Source organism: Corylus avellana, chromosome ca6 (assembly GCF_901000735.1).
Source record: "Corylus avellana chromosome ca6, CavTom2PMs-1.0".
In the NCBI taxonomy this organism is placed as follows: Eukaryota; Viridiplantae; Streptophyta; class Magnoliopsida; order Fagales; family Betulaceae; genus Corylus; species Corylus avellana.
This window is the reverse complement of record NC_081546.1, coordinates 19,740,931-19,759,380: the sequence shown is the minus strand read 5'-3', so window position 1 is coordinate 19,759,380 and position 18,450 is coordinate 19,740,931. Positions and strand designations below refer to the sequence as shown.

At 34.3% G+C, this 18,450-nt stretch overlaps 1 protein-coding gene and 1 pseudogene across 1 annotated transcript; both read left to right on the top strand.

Moving 5' to 3' along the window:
- The first annotated feature begins 293 nt into the window (after window positions 1-293).
- Window positions 294-6,165, top strand: LOC132184699 (LEAF RUST 10 DISEASE-RESISTANCE LOCUS RECEPTOR-LIKE PROTEIN KINASE-like 2.1). The gene is made up of 3 exons (XM_059598424.1): window positions 294-1,171; window positions 2,489-2,524; window positions 4,954-6,165. Exons 1-3 carry the CDS (start codon window positions 409-411, stop codon window positions 6,132-6,134), a joined length of 1,980 nt encoding a protein of 659 aa, XP_059454407.1. The 5' UTR covers window positions 294-408; the 3' UTR covers window positions 6,135-6,165.
- A 3,352-nt stretch (window positions 6,166-9,517) lies between these two features.
- Window positions 9,518-17,194, top strand: LOC132185299 (LEAF RUST 10 DISEASE-RESISTANCE LOCUS RECEPTOR-LIKE PROTEIN KINASE-like 1.4; annotated as a pseudogene).
- The last annotated feature ends 1,256 nt before the right edge of the window (window positions 17,195-18,450 follow it).

Sequence of the window (18,450 nt, the reverse complement as noted above, 5' to 3'; positions counted from 1 at the left end):
TTTGAGTTCAAATCTGATGTAGTTGGTTGTAGGTTATTTTTGTGCATCTTTTATGTTTTTGCTTATTTGTCAGTTGTTGATTGGGGACGGTAAACAATAGGTTTTAAGGCTCATCCAGATATAAGTTAAACTCTTTCTCTTTATCTTTATAGGATTAATGAGCACGAAGAGTAGTTTATAAGCGGATATCATAGTTAAAATTTTTTTTCCGACATATAAAAGAACAAGAAAAAGAACATGAGCGTGAGTAGAGTCCGTCAAACTCCAGAACCAAAACACAAGTAATACTTTTGTAGTGAATAGAACATCCAGAAACTACTTGGCATTTTCCTCTTAGTGCTTCCACCCAATTTAACACCTTTGTTTGCTTCCTCTGCTCGCCTTTGCTTCTTCCTTCCATCCACCCAAATGGATATCCAAAACTTCTTCACGTCCCAAAAACGTTCCCATATATGCATTTTGTTCATCATCTTCACCAACTTAGCCAAGCGCGCTCTATCCGTTAACCAAAAATTCCAAGACTGCGCTCCTCGTGGTTGTGGAAATGGCCCAAACATAAGCTACCCCTTTTGGATACTTGATGAACAGGAATCTTTCTGTGGCTACCCCAGCTTTGGTATTACCTGCAACGAGCAAAACCCAGTTCTGAAAATTTCCAATGATGAATATATCATTAAAGATATCTTTTACTCCAACCATTCACTTCTCTTGGCCAATGCCGCCGCCTATAGGGACGCATGCCCTACTCCTTTGCATAACGTTAGCCTTGATCGAACCCCATTTAATCTTAGTATGTATCGTAGTGATTTCTCCATCTTCTACAACTGCACTTCACTGCCTCAATACCCCACATATGGGTTAGACTGTGCTAGCAATGGTACGACCCTTCATTCTTTAGCTGTTTTCTATGAGAAAGCATTGGAGGTTAACTATCCGTGGGAAAAAAGGTGCCAGTCTTTGGTTGATGTGCCAGTGGATATGCTTTTTGGTGTCAACTTGACAAGCTTGTCGCAAATGAATTATACTGAAATTTTGAAGATGGGTTTCTTGTTAAATTGGACTGCACCTAACTGCAGCAGTTGTGAGAAAAGTGGTGGACGCTGTGGCTTCGATAATGGTGAATTTGTTTGTTTTTGCCAAGACTGGGCTCATCACAACACCTGCGATGATGGTAATTCTGTAGGAAATTTCCTTATCATCATTTGATATTTTCTTCAAATTTTCCTTCTTTTTCTTTCTGGGCATAAGTTTTAGGCAAACTATAGTGAGCACAATTTTCTCTATGGCCTTTTCATGATAGAAAGCTCAATCTTAGCAGTTTTTAATCGGGCTACCGTCAGATCGTTTTGGCCCTTTATAGCTCTCAATGAATTATACATGAATAGCTTCTTCGATTAATTGTTTGAGATCTGAACTTTTGAGATCTTCGTTCGGTCAAGTCAATGGGTGCCAATTGACTTTACTATTGCCATTGTTTCGGTTTTGTTGTTGGGTGCCTACTCGATCATGGTTGTAAAAGATCTCTTGTAAGATTTTTCCCGTTATTGAATAGGAAAAAAAAAAAAAATGTCATTGGATGCCACTTAAGTCTAGTCTCCACAAAGAAAAGATTTCAGCTTGGAAGACTATTTGCAGCCTTAAGTCTACAACTAAACAAGAATCAATTCTTTTTTTTTGTGGGCTCGTTTCTGTTTACCGTCGTCTTTCATTGCTAATGTTTGAAATGAAAACTCGTATGACTTACGATTGTTCTTACCTGAAGCTAGCTAGGAACCAACTTTTAAGGTGCAACAATATAGTTTTGCTCATGTAGACAGCTCTTAAAACATGCTTTACGAGATACGATTTTGAATGTCACAAAAAGCTTTGACTTTTCTCACTAAACACCAAATATTAATTTTCAGATAAGATGATCAGATGTTTGATCTAACACCAACAATTAAAACTTGCAAACAATGAGCAAAATGGCATTTATCCCAAATGAATTTTATAAAGTTATTCATGTTCAAGTAATGCATTTCCTTCGGTTGATAAAAAGCATCCTTTTCTTTGCTCCAATACATTTTCATTTTGCTCAATAAATGTCTAATGCTGGGAAGATATCGCTAGCATCTGCCAGACATAGTTTGTGACTTCTATGTTATTGGTGAGCAACAATCATGATGTTGCAACCTGGACATAAAGCGCACTAGAAGGGGATAGTTGGGGATGGGCTCGATCTTAGATTCCAATCTAACCAAAAACAAGGAACACTCTTCTCTTCACTTGCTTTAGCTGATTTAGATTCAGTTCCTTTTTGGTTATTAGGAATATAGATAACTTTCTTATTATGAATCTCTATCAGAGATATGTGGTGTTATCTTCACAGATCTTTGTTAGATTAATACTGTTGAGATTTCAAAGCATGTCAATTTGGCTCTGTTCGTCTTTCACTTAAATGTTTTATTATTTCAACAAAAACTAATATTCTTTACAACTTCAAATGCAGGGAGTCGAAGATCCAAAGTAATGATAATAGTACTAGGTAAGATACTTATTCAATCTAATTTCTTGTTGATATTGACGTTAAGATGCTTGCTTGAACAGAATTACATGAAGTATTCCATCTGCAGGTCAATATGTTTTGATTTTTAATAGCAATTCCCCTTTCATCCAAATATGCAATGATTTAAGGTTCTGCTATCAGTTTTGGTAATCGCTCTATTTGATACAATTGGAAACTTCTAAAATTGTCGTCAATTATTCAAACTTACTGCATGAGAAAACAAAATCCTTTATACTTAATTTTCCCAAAAAAAAAAAAACAAACAAACAAACAAAAAAACAAAACAAAACAAAAAAAAAACTAGAAAAAGTAAGAGGTTCTGCTTTATGAAAAATCAAATAAATGGTCAATGGAGAAAGGTGAAACTTAACGCATAACTTTCACTTGAGTTACTTCTATCTCACTGTTTCTTTTTATATTCTTTTCTCTTCTTTTCTTTCATTTCTTCTAATCTTTTCACTTTTAGTTAGTTCTATCATCTTTTATCTCACCCCCCCTTTTTTTTTTTTCATATATTTTTATAAAAATAATATATGCTCTCTCATACATTCACATCCCTGCTATTGGATACTGTTGGTTTAGTTAGTTTTTTTAGTTTCGATTGCTTATCATCTTTTCATAGTGTAAAGTTATATTGTTCTAAGCTTTATCTTTCAATTTATATCTTGAATTTAGTATAATTAATAAGTTTATTGTAAAGTATATTTATACTGTTGATAAGTATTTTTCTGATCTTAAAATGTTAAGGAGCTCCTCAAAAATTTGTTGTTAATAACAGACAAAATATTATATTAATTTCAATTGAAGAATTAATAACTAAACAACCAATCTTTGTAGCAAAATTAGAAGACAATAAAAAAAAAAAAAAAAAAAAGTGTGATGATAAAATTCATAATGATGCTCAAATATGTAATACAACAATTTCTAATGGAGAACACAAACAAGAATTTGAAAAAGATAATTAAAGGAAGTGCAGATTTTACTGAGCTATCAAAATTTATTTTTACAAATATTTATGATCCAGGTCAATAGAAGATATTTATATAAAATTAAGAGATCTATTAATATAAACATATCCAATTGAAAATAGTGATCTAAATTTTCGTAAAGATGAAAAATAGATATTTTTATATGACATTACATTCGAAAATTATCAAATGAGGAAGAGTATGATAGATAATTAAAGTGTATTGTTTTTGCTGTAAATTATTTATTCAAAGTTTAGCATGGGACAATTAATTAATGAAGGAGATAGTGACTAAAAAAATCTTACTTGTAAGATTAAAGTCAAGCAATATCTAATGAACATATTACTAACATGAATAATTGGCTTTATTTAGAAATGAGAATATTAAAAATAAAAAAGAGAGAATTGATACAAATATTCAGGAAAAATTAACCATGAGAAAAATTATTGGAAAGTGGAGCAGAGACTACATTTACCTCTTAAACTAACACCCATACTACAATGTCCCCCTCCCCTTAACTTGAAAAAGTTGCAATTGACCCCTCAAACCACCTAGCCTTTTTGCATAGACTCCCATCATTAGGATTTTCTCTTAACTTGGATGGTAAATGCGTCACGTGACGTAAAACTTTCATTATGCCTTTAAATTAGAATAATTAAACTACTGTTTGTTGTGGTCTACTTGTCGTGGAAAAAGTTGTTCATTTTTTTAATTTCTATTTCTTAATTTTTGAGTTACATATGACTCATTTTTTTGTCGGATTTAACAAAAAAACATAACAGAGAGGGTTAATTAAAAGGGCTAGGGAGTTGGGGAGAATGCAATTTTAATTTTAATTTTTTTTTTTTTTTGGGGGGGGGGGGGGGTTGACAATCCCAATTTGATTCTAAGTTTCAGGGAGTTAAGTCTAGTTTCCCTAACAAATATTATTGAGAATTATCGTTGTCATGAAGAATCTTGCTACAAGTAGCCTAACATTTAAAGGAAGAATGAGAAGATGTATATATTAAGATAATGATAAAACTATGTACACGGTTCATAACATGTTCAAGTACGATAATAAAAAAATTTGAACCAAAATTGTAAGAGCATGTTCAAGTATTTAACACCATGAAATTCTTAATCATTCTAAAGGAAATAATATAAAAAATAAATTAATACAGATCTTAGCCTATGAAATTAAAACTACAATTATTAAAAAATGTAAACATATTTTTCAGTTATACTTGACTGCGCTTTTGATGCAAATCATATGAACAAATAACTCTAATATTGTGATATTTAAAATTTTTAGAAGTAGACTTGTGATGACTCAGAGAAAGTACTAGCTGTATTTGCGTATCACTCGAAAATGATTAGTCAACTTACAATTAAAGCTTCCTAAAATTACTTTGGCTTATGCACCACGTAATTTCATAATTTTCTATTATTTGATTACAGTTGCTTTATCGGCTGGAATTGGAGTTTTGATGGTTACAATATGCTGCTTCAAGAGAAAGCTCTCATCAAGCAAAATTATTTGTTTTTGGAAGAAGGAAAGTCAAAACCACAAGAGTGTCGAGGCCTTTTTAAGGAACAATGGACCTCTTGCTATTAGAAGATACAGTTACTCAAATATCAAGAAAATGACCAACTTCTTCAGAGATAAATTAGGCGAAGGGGGCTTTGGTGGTGTCTATAAGGGAAAGCTACAAGATGGCTCTCTTGTGGCAGTAAAGGTTTTGAAAGAATCAAGAGGTAATGGAGAGGAATTCATTAACGAGGTTGCAAGCATTAGTAGGACGTCTCATGTCAACATTGTCACTCTTATGGGCTTTTGTTTTGAGGGTCCTAAAAGAGCTCTTATCTATGAGTTTATGCCTAATGGATCACTCGAGAAATTCATATACAAAAAAAATCCCTCCAGGGCTGATTGTCGATTAGAATGGGAAACTACATACAAGATTGCACTTGGCATTGCTCATGGACTAGATTATTTACATAAAGGTTGCAACACACGAATCTTGCATTTTGACATAAAACCTCACAACATTCTTTTAGATGAGAATTTCTGTCCAAAAATTTCTGATTTTGGCCTTGCAAAAATATGCGCTAAAGAAGAGAGTATCATATCCATGTTGGGTGCAAGAGGAACCGCAGGATATGTAGCACCAGAACTTATTTGTAGAAATATTGGGAGGGTCTCTCACAAGTCAGATGTTTATAGCTATGGAATGATGGTTTTAGAAATGGTTGGGGGGAGGAAGAATGTTGATATTGGGGTTGATCATACTAGTGAATTATATTTTCCACATTGGATTTACAAGCGTCTTGAACTAGAAGAAGAACTGGGATTGGAGGGCCTTATGAAGGAAGATGACAAAGAAACTGCAAGGAAACTGATAATAGTGAGTTTGTGGTGTATACAGACTGACCCTTTAAACCGACCACCAATGAGTAGAGTCGTGAAATATGTTGAAAGGAAGCCTCGATTCCTTACATATCCCACCCAAGCCGTTCTTGTCTTCCCCGCCAAGGTCACTCACATATCAATCAACTACAATGGAATCATCGATCATGGATCATTCTTAAATGTTGAAAGAGAAATCTTAGTGCTAGATAATAACCGAGAATTTTCATGAATTGTATCAATTATTAGCTTGTTAATTCGAACACCAAACTTTAGCTTGTTATAAAATTGAAACTTTCCTAAACTATGTCATAATATCTTCTTTCGTAGCCTTCCTCATGAATTTACAGTGAATATTGAAGCTTAGCTTAACTATAGGAACTCAATACAAAGTGGCGAAAAATTACAGGCAAAGTGTAAGGTTTGCTGCTTTGTGAATTGATAAGAATGCATAGGATATTGAAGTTACTATGAAGACTTTGCTTGGAACATAGCAAATCTTCTTCTTTATTTTAAGGGGAAAGTCCACTTAACCCCCTCAAACTACCATTCAATTGACAATGTCCCCCCCAAACTTTCAATTGTGACAATGTCCCCCCCAAACTATCAAAAATTGTCAATGTTCCCCCAATGACAAAATTACCCTTAGTAAAATTTTAAAAAAAAACTAAAACTTCTAGAAAAAACCTAAAACTAACAAAAAAGAAAAGAAAAAAAAAAATCCAAACGATGGCCAATTTTTTTTTTTTTTTAAAAAAAATCAATTTTATAAGAAAAAATTAAAAAAATTTCGATTTTTTTTTTTTATAAAAATTGAAAATTTTCGTTTTTTTTTTAAAATTTTTTTTTTTAATTTTTGTTTTATAATTTTATTTAAATAAAAATTTACGTTTAAAAAAATAAAATTTTCGTTTAATAAAATGAAATTTTCTGTTTTTTAAAACTAAATAAAAAAATTAGTTTTTTTTTTTAAGAATAAAAATTTCCGTTTAAAAAAAAAAAAAATTTTGTTTTAAAAAAATTGTTTTTTTTTTAAATATTATCTTTCAATTAAAATTTTTTGTTTTTTAAAAAAATCAATTTTTTTTTTGACTTTATAGGGGTATTTTTGTCTTAATGAGAAATCTATAGGGGCATTTTTGTCCTATGGCTAGTCTTGGGGGGGACATTGACAATGTTTTGGTACTTTGGGAGGGACATTGTCACAATTGAAAGTTTAGGGGGGACATTGTCAATTGAGTGGTAGTTTGAGGGGGGTATGTGGACTTTACCCTTATTTTAATTTTAATTTTTCAGTATCTCTTGGTCTATTTATGATAGAAGAAGAAAAAAAACTTGAACACAATTTAACTTTATTAGAACATTAATTAAATAATTAAATATATTATTTTTTATCAGTTTAAACTTTTTGGATATGGATAACTAGTAATATATCATGATACTATAGCAGTGATCTCAAATCTTGACTTTACATTTTACCTCATCTGAATAAAAATATTTTTATCATGTTTAATATAATTGATGATTTAGCACTCAGTAGCATAGTGTCAATAATTAATTTTTTAGAATTTGCAATAAGCACATTATAGATGTTCCAGAATGATACTCAAAATAACACCAAGAATCCTACCTAATATTTATAATTCAATGTATTTTTATTACTATATTAGTAGTATTATCATTAGCTCTCACCGTAAATCAGTGTTAAGGTTTTCTCACTTTGTTGTGCCTTATGGTACTTAGAGAAGAAGAGAGTTTTCTTTGTCAATTTTTTTTTTTTTTTTTTTTTTTTTTTTTTTTTTTTTTTTTTTTTTTTTTTTTTCTCTTTTGTGTGAGAGTGAGATTAGGGTGTATTGGGGCTTTGGGTTTTGAGTGATTTTCTTCCGATGATCTTTGTACTCCATCTTTTGATATTGAATTTCCTTCCGGTCGTCTTTACGATTGGATGTAGGCTTTTAAGCTGAACTACTTAAATCTTGGTGTCGTGTGTGATTGATCTATCTTCTATTATGCTCTTTTCTGTCTCTTTGGAATCCTGTATTTTAATTCTGTGCACAACAGGTTTTATATAGGTTAATTTGGTGTCAAAATTAAGTCCGGCGTAAGTCTTAATTTTATTTATTTATTAAGTTTAAGTTGGTAGTTAGATTTGAAATCAGAAAATTGAACAATGCTGAGAAATAGGACTGGTCATTTGGTGGGCGTCCCAACGAGATATGTTGCACGAGATGAAGTTTCAATAGCTAAGCCACTTGGTTGGAATAGGCTTAACAAGCCTACTAATTCAATAGGCGGAGACGGCCAAGAGTAAATCAACTTGGGGATCAAACCTTCCATATTCTCTGTGGTGAGAAAAAATAGCTAAATTTCGAAATAAATGGTAATTTTGAAAAGTCGAAAGATGGGAAGAAAGACCAAATAAGTAATGTAGAGTTAAATTTAATTTGGAGCTTCTTTAGAATTTTTTATAAAACTCAATTTTACCTAGTAAATAAGTAATGTGGGACTTAGTACTAATGACTATCTTTATAAACTACATACTTTATGTGTGCTACTCCTCCTCATCTTACAAATGTGGGATTGGACTGTTACAAACTCTCTCCTTAAACTCCTGACGTCCTTGTCAGGAACATATCATGTAGTGTTCTAGTACCACATATTATTATGTGGATTTGATATCATTTTTAATATAGTAATAACATATATGTGACTAGCACTTTTTTTGAATTGATACGCAAATAATCTCTAGATTTCTATTTCCATAAACTTTCTTCCATTTTTCTTATTTTCTTGAAGGACAAGTTTCAGGGAGTCTTCTCTCAATTAAGGAGTAGGACCTTGCCTTTTAATATTTTGCAACTTTGAGAGGAAAAACTCTTCCTGATCTTTGATTTTTCCATCTCCTTTGGGCAGGCCTGGACTTGACTTGTCAAATAGGTCCTTCTCAGTAACCAACCACAAGATTTGCCTAGAGACTTTTGAAGATTCTCCTCCGCACTACGTGTCTTTTTTTTTTTTTTTTTTAATGTCAGCGTAAGAGAAAAAAAAAGGTGGAGCAGGAGATTCGAACAATCGATTGAGCTATCATTTAGAGCTCTCCTCTCACAACTGATGTTGACTTTTGAGGGTAAATTAATTTTCTTGGGTTCGGTTTTGGATAGACTTGACTCGGACTAACTTCATTTAATAAATGACGGAATTTATTTTATAAATTGTTGTTTAATTCAGTTTTTTATAAGTGTTATGTGTAACGTACATATAAAACCCACATTTATTCTAACATGAACTTTTCATATCTCTAAAAACGCATAACATTTTTAGAAACTGAATTAAAGAAATTCTTACAATCTACTGAGTAGAAAATTTGTATCCTTTACTAAATGAGCGGAGACTGGTACAAATTTACTTATGAAGTCTGATGCGAGAATTCCAACAACCATACCTTTCTCCGTCAAAGTTCAAACAAATATTCAACCTGTTAATAGTTTGTGTGACTAAGCCCACCCATCTATCACCATTCAACATTATGCTTATGCAAGACTGCCTCCTATACATTACCTCCAAACCCATCTCTCACCTCATCATTCTTTAATTTTCTGAGTGATTTTTGAAACAATGGATTTCAATCGATCTCTTTCTTCCATCCTCATCATCATCCTATTCCTCTCCTTCTTCTTTACAATACTACCACCATCTTACTGCAACGAAGATGATCCTTTTGTGGTCTGCAACCGTAACTATGCCTGTGGAGGCGTCAACATTCCGTTCCCTTTCTGGGGAGGTACCCGACCTGATTATTGCGGTGATGAAGGCCACAAGCTCAGGTGCGTCAACAATGAATACCCAGTTCTGGGATTTGAAGCACTGGACTTCCGCGTGCTAAACATCAACACATCTTCTCGAAGCTTTACCATTGCAAGGTCGGACCTCTGGGATGGCCCTTGTGCTCCAAAGCTCCTAAATACCACTTTGAATTTAACTTTGTTTGATTACCGTTCGAACGTTCAAAACATAACTATATTATACGGCTGCCCTGTTCTTCAAGACATCCCAAATAGATTTAATTGCAGCCAAGGAATTAGTGATGGGAAAATTAATATTTCTTATTACTCGGTAGACGAATCCCCCTCAAGCGACCAATTACATGCACAACTTGTAAGGGATTGCAACAGCAGTATCAATGTTCCGATTCTCCGGAGTAGTGCTAGTGCTCTTCTTGAAGACCCTCAGGGTGGAGCCCCGGCAGTTCAACAAGCAATGGATAAAGGTTTTGAGGTGGAATACAACAATAGATTCGATAATCTCTGTAGGGGGTGTAAGGAAACTGGTGGGGTATGCGGTTCTAACTCCACGCGGGCGTTTGTCTGCTTTTGCCGTGATCAAGTGCAATCCTTTACATGTCCAAAACAGGGTACGTGTGCTCTGTTCTCTTCTCACTTTCTTAGTTGGATTGTTTTTTTTTTTCCTAATGCTCATATGAATAGAACTTAACAAAGAAATCGCGTATAGGAGAATTGCGTGACAGCTGCAATCTGATTTTATCTTTTCAGTTGAACTGTTTGCTATTTTCCAAACTAAATTTCCATGAACTAATGAGGCTAGTTTAGAATTACTACTCCTCTTCCTTACCCTTAAGTTTGAAATGTTCAATTGGTCGGTCAACACCTTAACTTGTCAACAGTCAAAATAGTGGAAAACGATAGGAATGTTCAAGCCAACCTCCTCTCTTTTTTTTTTTTTTTTTTTTTTGTTGAACTAGATCTAGTGCGGACAACATATTATGTGTATGAGCGCTAAACCATTAATGAAGCTGATCAAGATCCAGTTCCATGAGCTTGAGGGAAATGATCGAGTGTGATGCGAGCTATGTTAGGCAAGTGAGCTCGACTTGTCAAAGGATGCTAGATGAAGGAAGCTACTGATAAGGTGGTCAAACGGTTGTCAGAGACAGTGGCTAGTGATTGTCGGAGGCGGTGGTCGACCCGTTGCTAAAGGATGTATTTGGAGGGCCATTAGAGTAGCTTGCTAGAAGCTTAAGCTAATAGGAGTAGGTAAATTTAATCACTTAATCTTAGAGGTGGGAATCATTTCAGTTCGGTTGGATAGAGCTATTTATGGTTTGGTTAACTGAAATTGTCGGTTAAATCAGTTAATTCACCGATTACATTTTGATATGGATTTATTTCGAAAGTTTTGGTGAAACAGATATTTCAGTTAAAATCGGTTTAGTTAATTGGTTAACCGCGGGCTTTTTTAATTGGGCCAAAAATTGATTGGTTTGGGCTAAAATAGTTTATCAAACCAAACAAATTTTAAATGGGCCCATTAATTAACACAATAAGAATCCACCGTACATATGTTCTAACTAATAAATTGGTCCTAGAATCCACCAACTAATATGTTCTACTAAAAAAAACCTAGCTAATGCCCTCATAATTATCATTCTACTAAAAAAATATTTATTATCAGTTAAATCGTTTAACCGACAAAAAATATTTATACCGATTAACCAAACTGAACCAACGTCTGTATAAAAATCCTTAACCGATTACCAACCGACTTCTGGCGGTAGGCGGTTAACGTTGGTTTAGTCGCAGTTGGTAGGCGGTTCATGTTGGTTCAGTCACAATTGGTAGACGGTAAACGGTTAATCTGCCCACCCTTACTTAATCTTTAACACTCCCCTTTATGTGTGGGCTCAAATTCTCTTTTAATAGATGAGGCCTAACACGTAAAATATTTAATTAAATGGAAGGTAAATAACGGAGTCATGGTTCGATTCCAGGACCTTTGGCTCTAATACCATGTTAAGGCACCACTTGTCCTAAAAGATTAAGTTGATAGGAAGAGATAAATTTAATCACTTAATCTTTAACATGCTGGAGGCGGTGGCTAGAACGTCAGAGGGTTGCTGAAAATGGAAAGGTAGAGACGGTGGAAGGTTGGTGAAGCTTTGCCAGAGTAAGGCGAAGGGCGGCTGACAACTGTTCGGGTAGCAGCCGGCTGGTGGAGGTTGTTTTTGACAAGCGTAATGGATTGGACCATTGAGAAATGGGCCTGGTTGGCTTGTGTTGACCCATGGACCTGGTTGACTAGTTTCGAACCGTGTAGTGAAATAGTTCGGATTGATCTGAAGGCCCTATGGATTGAGTTGAATTTGTGGCCTAAGTCACAAACTAGACCAAAGCGAACATATGACCCAACTAATAAACTCATTAATCCAACTAATGAACCTTGATGGGCATCTAAAACATAACAAGCAATGCATCAGAAAATCACAACCAACCTATTAGAGTAGGTTGAAGGAAATTTTTTTCAAACTAGTTTGGAAGAAATATGTGTCCCCACCTAATATCCATGTCATATCATTAAGCGCCAAGTCATTTATAGAAAAAAAAACAAAAACAAAAACAAAACAAAAGACCATCTTCTTCATAATCCTAATCTTCTAGATTTGTTGTGTTAGAAGAAAAATGTTAACTTTGACACTACGATAGACATTAACGTGTTAAATGAGACACATTTGATAAAAAAATTAAAAAAAAAAAAATCATTAATTTTGACACTCAAGTGATAGAGGGACCAATTTAAAGCTTGGGCAAAACTAGAGGACCTTCTTGAAACTGAAAACCCAAGCACTAAATTCAAATTAGATAAAAACTTAGGGATTAAATTAAATATGATTTTTTCCTATATAATATTTGGGAAATTTAGGACTTTAGTTTTTTTTTTTTTTTTTTTTTTTTTTTTTTTAGTGGACTTTTGAATTTTGTTGCCAACACTTTACTATTTATGATCACCCTTTAATATAGTCATGAGTATAATTTTTTTTTTTTTCTTTTTTTCATCTTATGTCAAACTATCACTTGAATACAAAAAGGTCACTCCATTACCAAGAACGGTTAAAATGAATGAAATTTAGTGTTTTGCTTCTTAAATTTGGGTTTGTTCATCTGTCACTTAAATGTTTTATTATTTCAACTAAAACTAATATTCTTTACCACTTCAGATGGGGGGAGTCGCAGCTTCAAAGTACTAATAATAGTATTAGGTAAGATACTTCTTCAATCTAATTTCTTATTGATATTAGCATTGAGATATTGCTTGCTTGAACAACCTACAAGAAGTATTTTGGTAGGAGGAGGTCTATCTTTGTTAGAATATAAATTAAATGATTAAATTAACAATTTTCTATCAGCTTTAACATTTTATGATAGAGGAATGCTATACTTTCCAAAAGCTTTCTCCAAATGATGTGTCACAATCCCATGAAATGATGATATATTTTCCGAAATAATAGATTATATAGGATTGTGATACATCATTTGAGGAGAAAATTTTGAGAAATGTAGCATTTCTCTTTGGGATACACGGTGATCTAAGATGGTATCAAACCAAAGATTCTCTGTTATTTAACTCTCATTTCAATTAAATATTTAACGTGTTGGGCCCCACAAATTGATGGGGGGGGAGTATCATAATATAAATTAATTATTTCCTAGCAACATCTCACTTGGCAGATGTGGCAGTGCCGATCATCCTTTGATTTTTTCTTTTTCCATTTTTAATAAAAGGTTATCCAAAAGTTGATGCGTATTACCATTGAATTAGAGTAGTATGGGAGTCAAGTATGAAGCATTACTCGGTTGTTAAACATCTTCACAACAATGAAATTCTTGTTCATTATTGTGAACATAACATACAAAATAAACTAACACAGATATTCATATATGAAATTAAGAATGCAACTATTAATTTTCTACAAACTAGGTTGTAGGAATTCCTAAAACCCAACTTCTAAAAATGTGACGTGCCCCTTTGCAAGCAAGAAGCACATATTTTTTTAATAGCATATTCTTAAAGGACACATCTCACTTTTCAAAGGTTGGGTTTCCTACAGCTCAGTTTGAAATAAATTTGTGTCCAAACAGTATTTCAAAACAACCAAAGAAAAGCGATAATTACATTTGCGTTATCACTCTAAAATGACTAGTGAGGTTACTATTAGAATTTCTTAGAATCACTTATAAAACTCAATATCACATAGTAAGAAACCGATATGGAATTTTGCACCCGTAAACACATTAATAGTTCACCAACTAAATGTTGGCTTCCCAATTTGGTTCTAAGTTTGTGATGTACAAGATGACACATCAAGAAAAATGATGTTTTAATGAACTTATAAATGCAATTAAAACAACACATGAACTTGATGTTAATGACATAAGAGGATAATTATATGATAATTGATCTAATATGAGGAGAATATAACAAGATATACAAAAGATGCTTTAGATATAAGAATTTTCATTATCTTTCTTTTATAACTTAGGTTTTGTGCGAGATGAAAGTCTCATGCATGGTTTAGAATGAGAGAAAATGAGTCCTCTTTTCAAATTTGACTCTCCCACTCGAGTCGCTATTTTTCTTTATTTTACTTCAAAAGTAGCTGCTTTAACTTCAATTGCTTGAATTTTCTGTATTCATTTTTATTTCTAATCAAACAAATGACATATTCTTATGGAAATCCTAGCTATTCTTAGTAGGATATTTGGGAATCTCATTGCTGGTTTAGTTTTTTTAGATTTTATTTTGCTTAAGGTATTGGATGCTAGGTAATCCTTCTTATTTTCTTATTTGTTTTTAGTTTGGAGCAACGTCAATAAAATGAAATTTTATTAAGGTTTAGAAACCCCTCAATATCTTGTCTAAATTACCCTCGTTTATGTACCAAATACTTTCATAACTTTTTTTTCTTTGATTACAGTCACTTTATCTGCTGGAATTGGAGTTTTGATGGTTACATTATGCTACTTCAAGAGAAAGTTCTTGTCCAATAAAATTATTTATTTTTGGAAAAAGGAAAGTCAAACCCATAAGAGTGTCGAGGCCTTTCTGAGGAACAATGGACCTCTTCCCATTAAAAGATACAGTTACTCTGATATCAAGAAAATGACCAACTTCTTTAGAGATAAATTAGGCGAAGGGGGATTTGGTGGTGTTTACAAGGGGAAGTTACAAGATGGTTGTCTTGTGGCTGTGAAGCTTTTGAAAGAATCAAGAAGTAATGGAGATGAATTCATTAATGAGGTTGCAAGCATTAGTAGGACCTCTCATGTCAACATAGTCACTCTTATCGGCTTTTGCTTTGAGGGTTCTGAAAGAGCTCTCATCTACGAGTTTATGCCTAACGGATCTCTCGAGAAGTTTATATACAAAGAAAATCGCTCCAAGGCTGATTGTCACTTAGAATGGGAGACTATATATAAGATTGCACTTGGCATTGCTCGTGGACTAGAGTACTTACATAGAGGTTGCAATACAAGAATCTTGCATTTCGACATAAAACCTCATAACATTCTTTTGGATGAGAACTTTTGTCCAAAAATTTCTGATTTTGGCCTTGCAAAAATATGCCCTAAAGAAGTGAGTATCATATCCATGTTAGATGCAAGAGGAACTATAGGATATGTAGCTCCAGAACTAACTTGTAGAAATATTGGAAAGGTCTCTCACAAGTCAGATGTTTATAGCTATGGAATGATGGTTTTAGAAATGGTTGGGGGAAGAAAGAATATTGATACCGAGGTTGATCGTACTAGTGAATTATTTTTTCCACATTGGATTTACAAGCGTCTTGAATTAGATGAAGAACTAGGATTACATGGCCTTATGAATGAAGAGCATCATGAAAGTGCAAGGAAGATGATAATAGTGAGTTTGTGGTGCATACAAATTGATCCCTCAAACCGACCACCGATGAGTAGAGTTCTGGATATGTTGAAAGGAAGCCTCGATTCCTTACAAATCCCACCCAAACCTTTCGTGTCTTCCCCAACATGATCACTAGTAGATCGTTTGACTACAGTGCAAGGAGTCATCACCTATGATTCTTTAATGTACTACAACCCTTTTTTAAAAAAAAAAAAAAATAGAACTGTAAATGCATCTTTTCTTTAAAGGGAAACCTTAATGTTGGTTAATAACCGAAGATCTTCAAGAATTGTATCAATTATTTACTAGTCAATACGCATTACTATTAAAGACAACTAGAATTTATTGCCTAGACTATGTCATAATATCTGTTGTTATACGAGTTTGTATGAGTTTAGCTTGTAAGCTCGAGTCATTTAATAAACAATGTGGTTCATTTATAACCCTAGAAACGAGTAATGGTACATACCCATCTCTTATCCCACTTTCATATCACTAAGCTATTGTAGAGATGTCCATCAACCATTTGATCAGTCTTCATTAAAAAGGGAAAAAATCACTGCTTGATGAGCATTGCCACATCAAACTAGTAGTATGGAAATGGGATGTAAGATTAGTATTAAGAATTATTCCTTTAGCACCAATTGATGGTCAAAAATCAAATTGCGGTTAACTGACTACCGAAGTCTTATGCTTTAATTGGTTAACAAGACCATATTTTTAGATCTCGATTGACTTATATTTGGACCCATCATATTAGTGGCCTATTTGGCCGTTCTGGGTTTTATGGAATTTGGTTTTACCAGTTTGTGGGCCACAATAATCATGGTACATGCTATATGGCCATCTTAAAAAAGTTCAGTCTGCCAGTTGGGCAGCCACCCTTTTGGGGGTGGCCTGGGAGCCACCCCTAGACAAGCCACCCCCAGCCATGGGGGTGTCCTAAAGACCACCTTAGCCTATGTTGGTGACCACGCGGCACCTCTAGCCACCTCTGAATGGAATTGTTGTTGATCATCGTCATGGTGAATACGCAAGATTTGGAGCACTTCAATGGCCAACTCGAATGAAGATTGCCTTAGAGGCCGCAAGTGCTTTGACATCTCTCCATGCTTCCGATATTATCCACCATGATGTGAACACAAACAATATTCTTCTTGACTACAATTTTTGCGTGAAAGTCGCAGGTTTGGACTCTTTTGCCTTTTTCCACAAGGGACTCCTGGTTATATCGATCCAGAGTATAACGAATGCTACCAGCTTACTTGAAAGAGTGATGTCTTTAGCTTCGGGGTAGTCTTTATCGAGCTTATATCATCCATGCCTGCCATTGACGGCACAGGGCATCGATAGGAAATAAATTTGTCTAACATGGCTATCAACAAGATTCAAAACCACACATTATACGAGCTTGTAAATGAGTCCCTTGGATTTCAATCTAACTACAAGGTGCAGAGAATGATTACTGCCATGGTTGAGTTGGCATTTCAGTGTCTGCAATATGTTAGAGACATGAGACCATCTATAGTGGAAGTGTTGGAACCTCTGCAGGATATACAAAATAAGGACTACACTTGATAGAGCAGTTTTTGGTACCGCTTGACCGACGCAAAATAATAAGAGAGTCAAAAGGTCCCCAACCTTGGCCGGAATACTCCGATGCTTAAGTTAACATGTTTGTCCAAAGTGAGAATAGATTACCTGATGTGTTGCCTCCTTCTCATAAGGTTTAGGTAACTGCTTTCTGCTATTCCACGTTCATCTCATGGTTGAGAGATAGTGGAAGGTGTTTGAAAGATAATGATCTCTCCACATTTAGGAAGTAGTGGAGAGATAATCTCCTAAAATCTGGAGTAGCTTTGTCATTGTAGAATTCTATATATTTGTATTTTATCTAAGTAAGATTGTTTGGATGAGACCCATTGTGGATTTTCTCGACAACAGTTACCCCCGATTTCTATGGCTGACTTGTACAACTAGTCGGGCATAGGTAATCTTCTGTGTACTCGTGATGAAGTTACCATTGTCCTTAATACCGAAGGTGAAGTGTCAACCGTCAAGTGCTTGTTGGGACCACGATTGTTGGGGTTCCTAGTATGTGGCATAGGTCTTACCCCCCCCCCCTCTCCCCCCAATGCTTGTGCTTGGGTTCTATCAAATTGCCGTTGGCGAACGTGTCATATTTTTATTTCTTGTTCGGTATGGCTCGAGGCAGGGTCTTCATGTATGTGCGCGGGACAAGGCCGTGTCTTTATGTCCTAGGTCCGACATAACACCTAAGAGCTAAAATTGTACACTTGTTGATAAGTAAACTTTAGTTCTCATTGATGTTATGGTGGTGGTAGCTTAGACTATAGTCCAACTCGAATTTAAGAGAGTGCTTGTGGTTCACACCACCTAGGCTCTTCATGTGCGGCTCTGTAATGCCCCCAAAACTGACCTTAACCGTTTTAGTAGGGTTACTGTCAGTGCCTCCAATTCAGTTACCTGGTAACTGTCTAAAGGTTTCTCCTATCAAGAATACCCAGAGTAATTATAACGGAAGGACAAAATGAAAAATTTAAGTTATTAAAAATAATTCATTAGTCATGCATATACTATTATTAATCAATCACAGACCGGGAGCTACTAATCAAACCTGATATAAATACAATGGTCTTTAGGCTTCCTTTTGTGACGACCCATTAGATTAAAGCGTGACTAAAATTTTTATTTTTAAAAGCATTACCCACAACAAAGCGGATTGTCACAGTGGCATGGCGATACCGCAGTATGCCATGAACCCATGCATTAACCTGATTGACAATATCATATACCATACAGAGTTACATGCA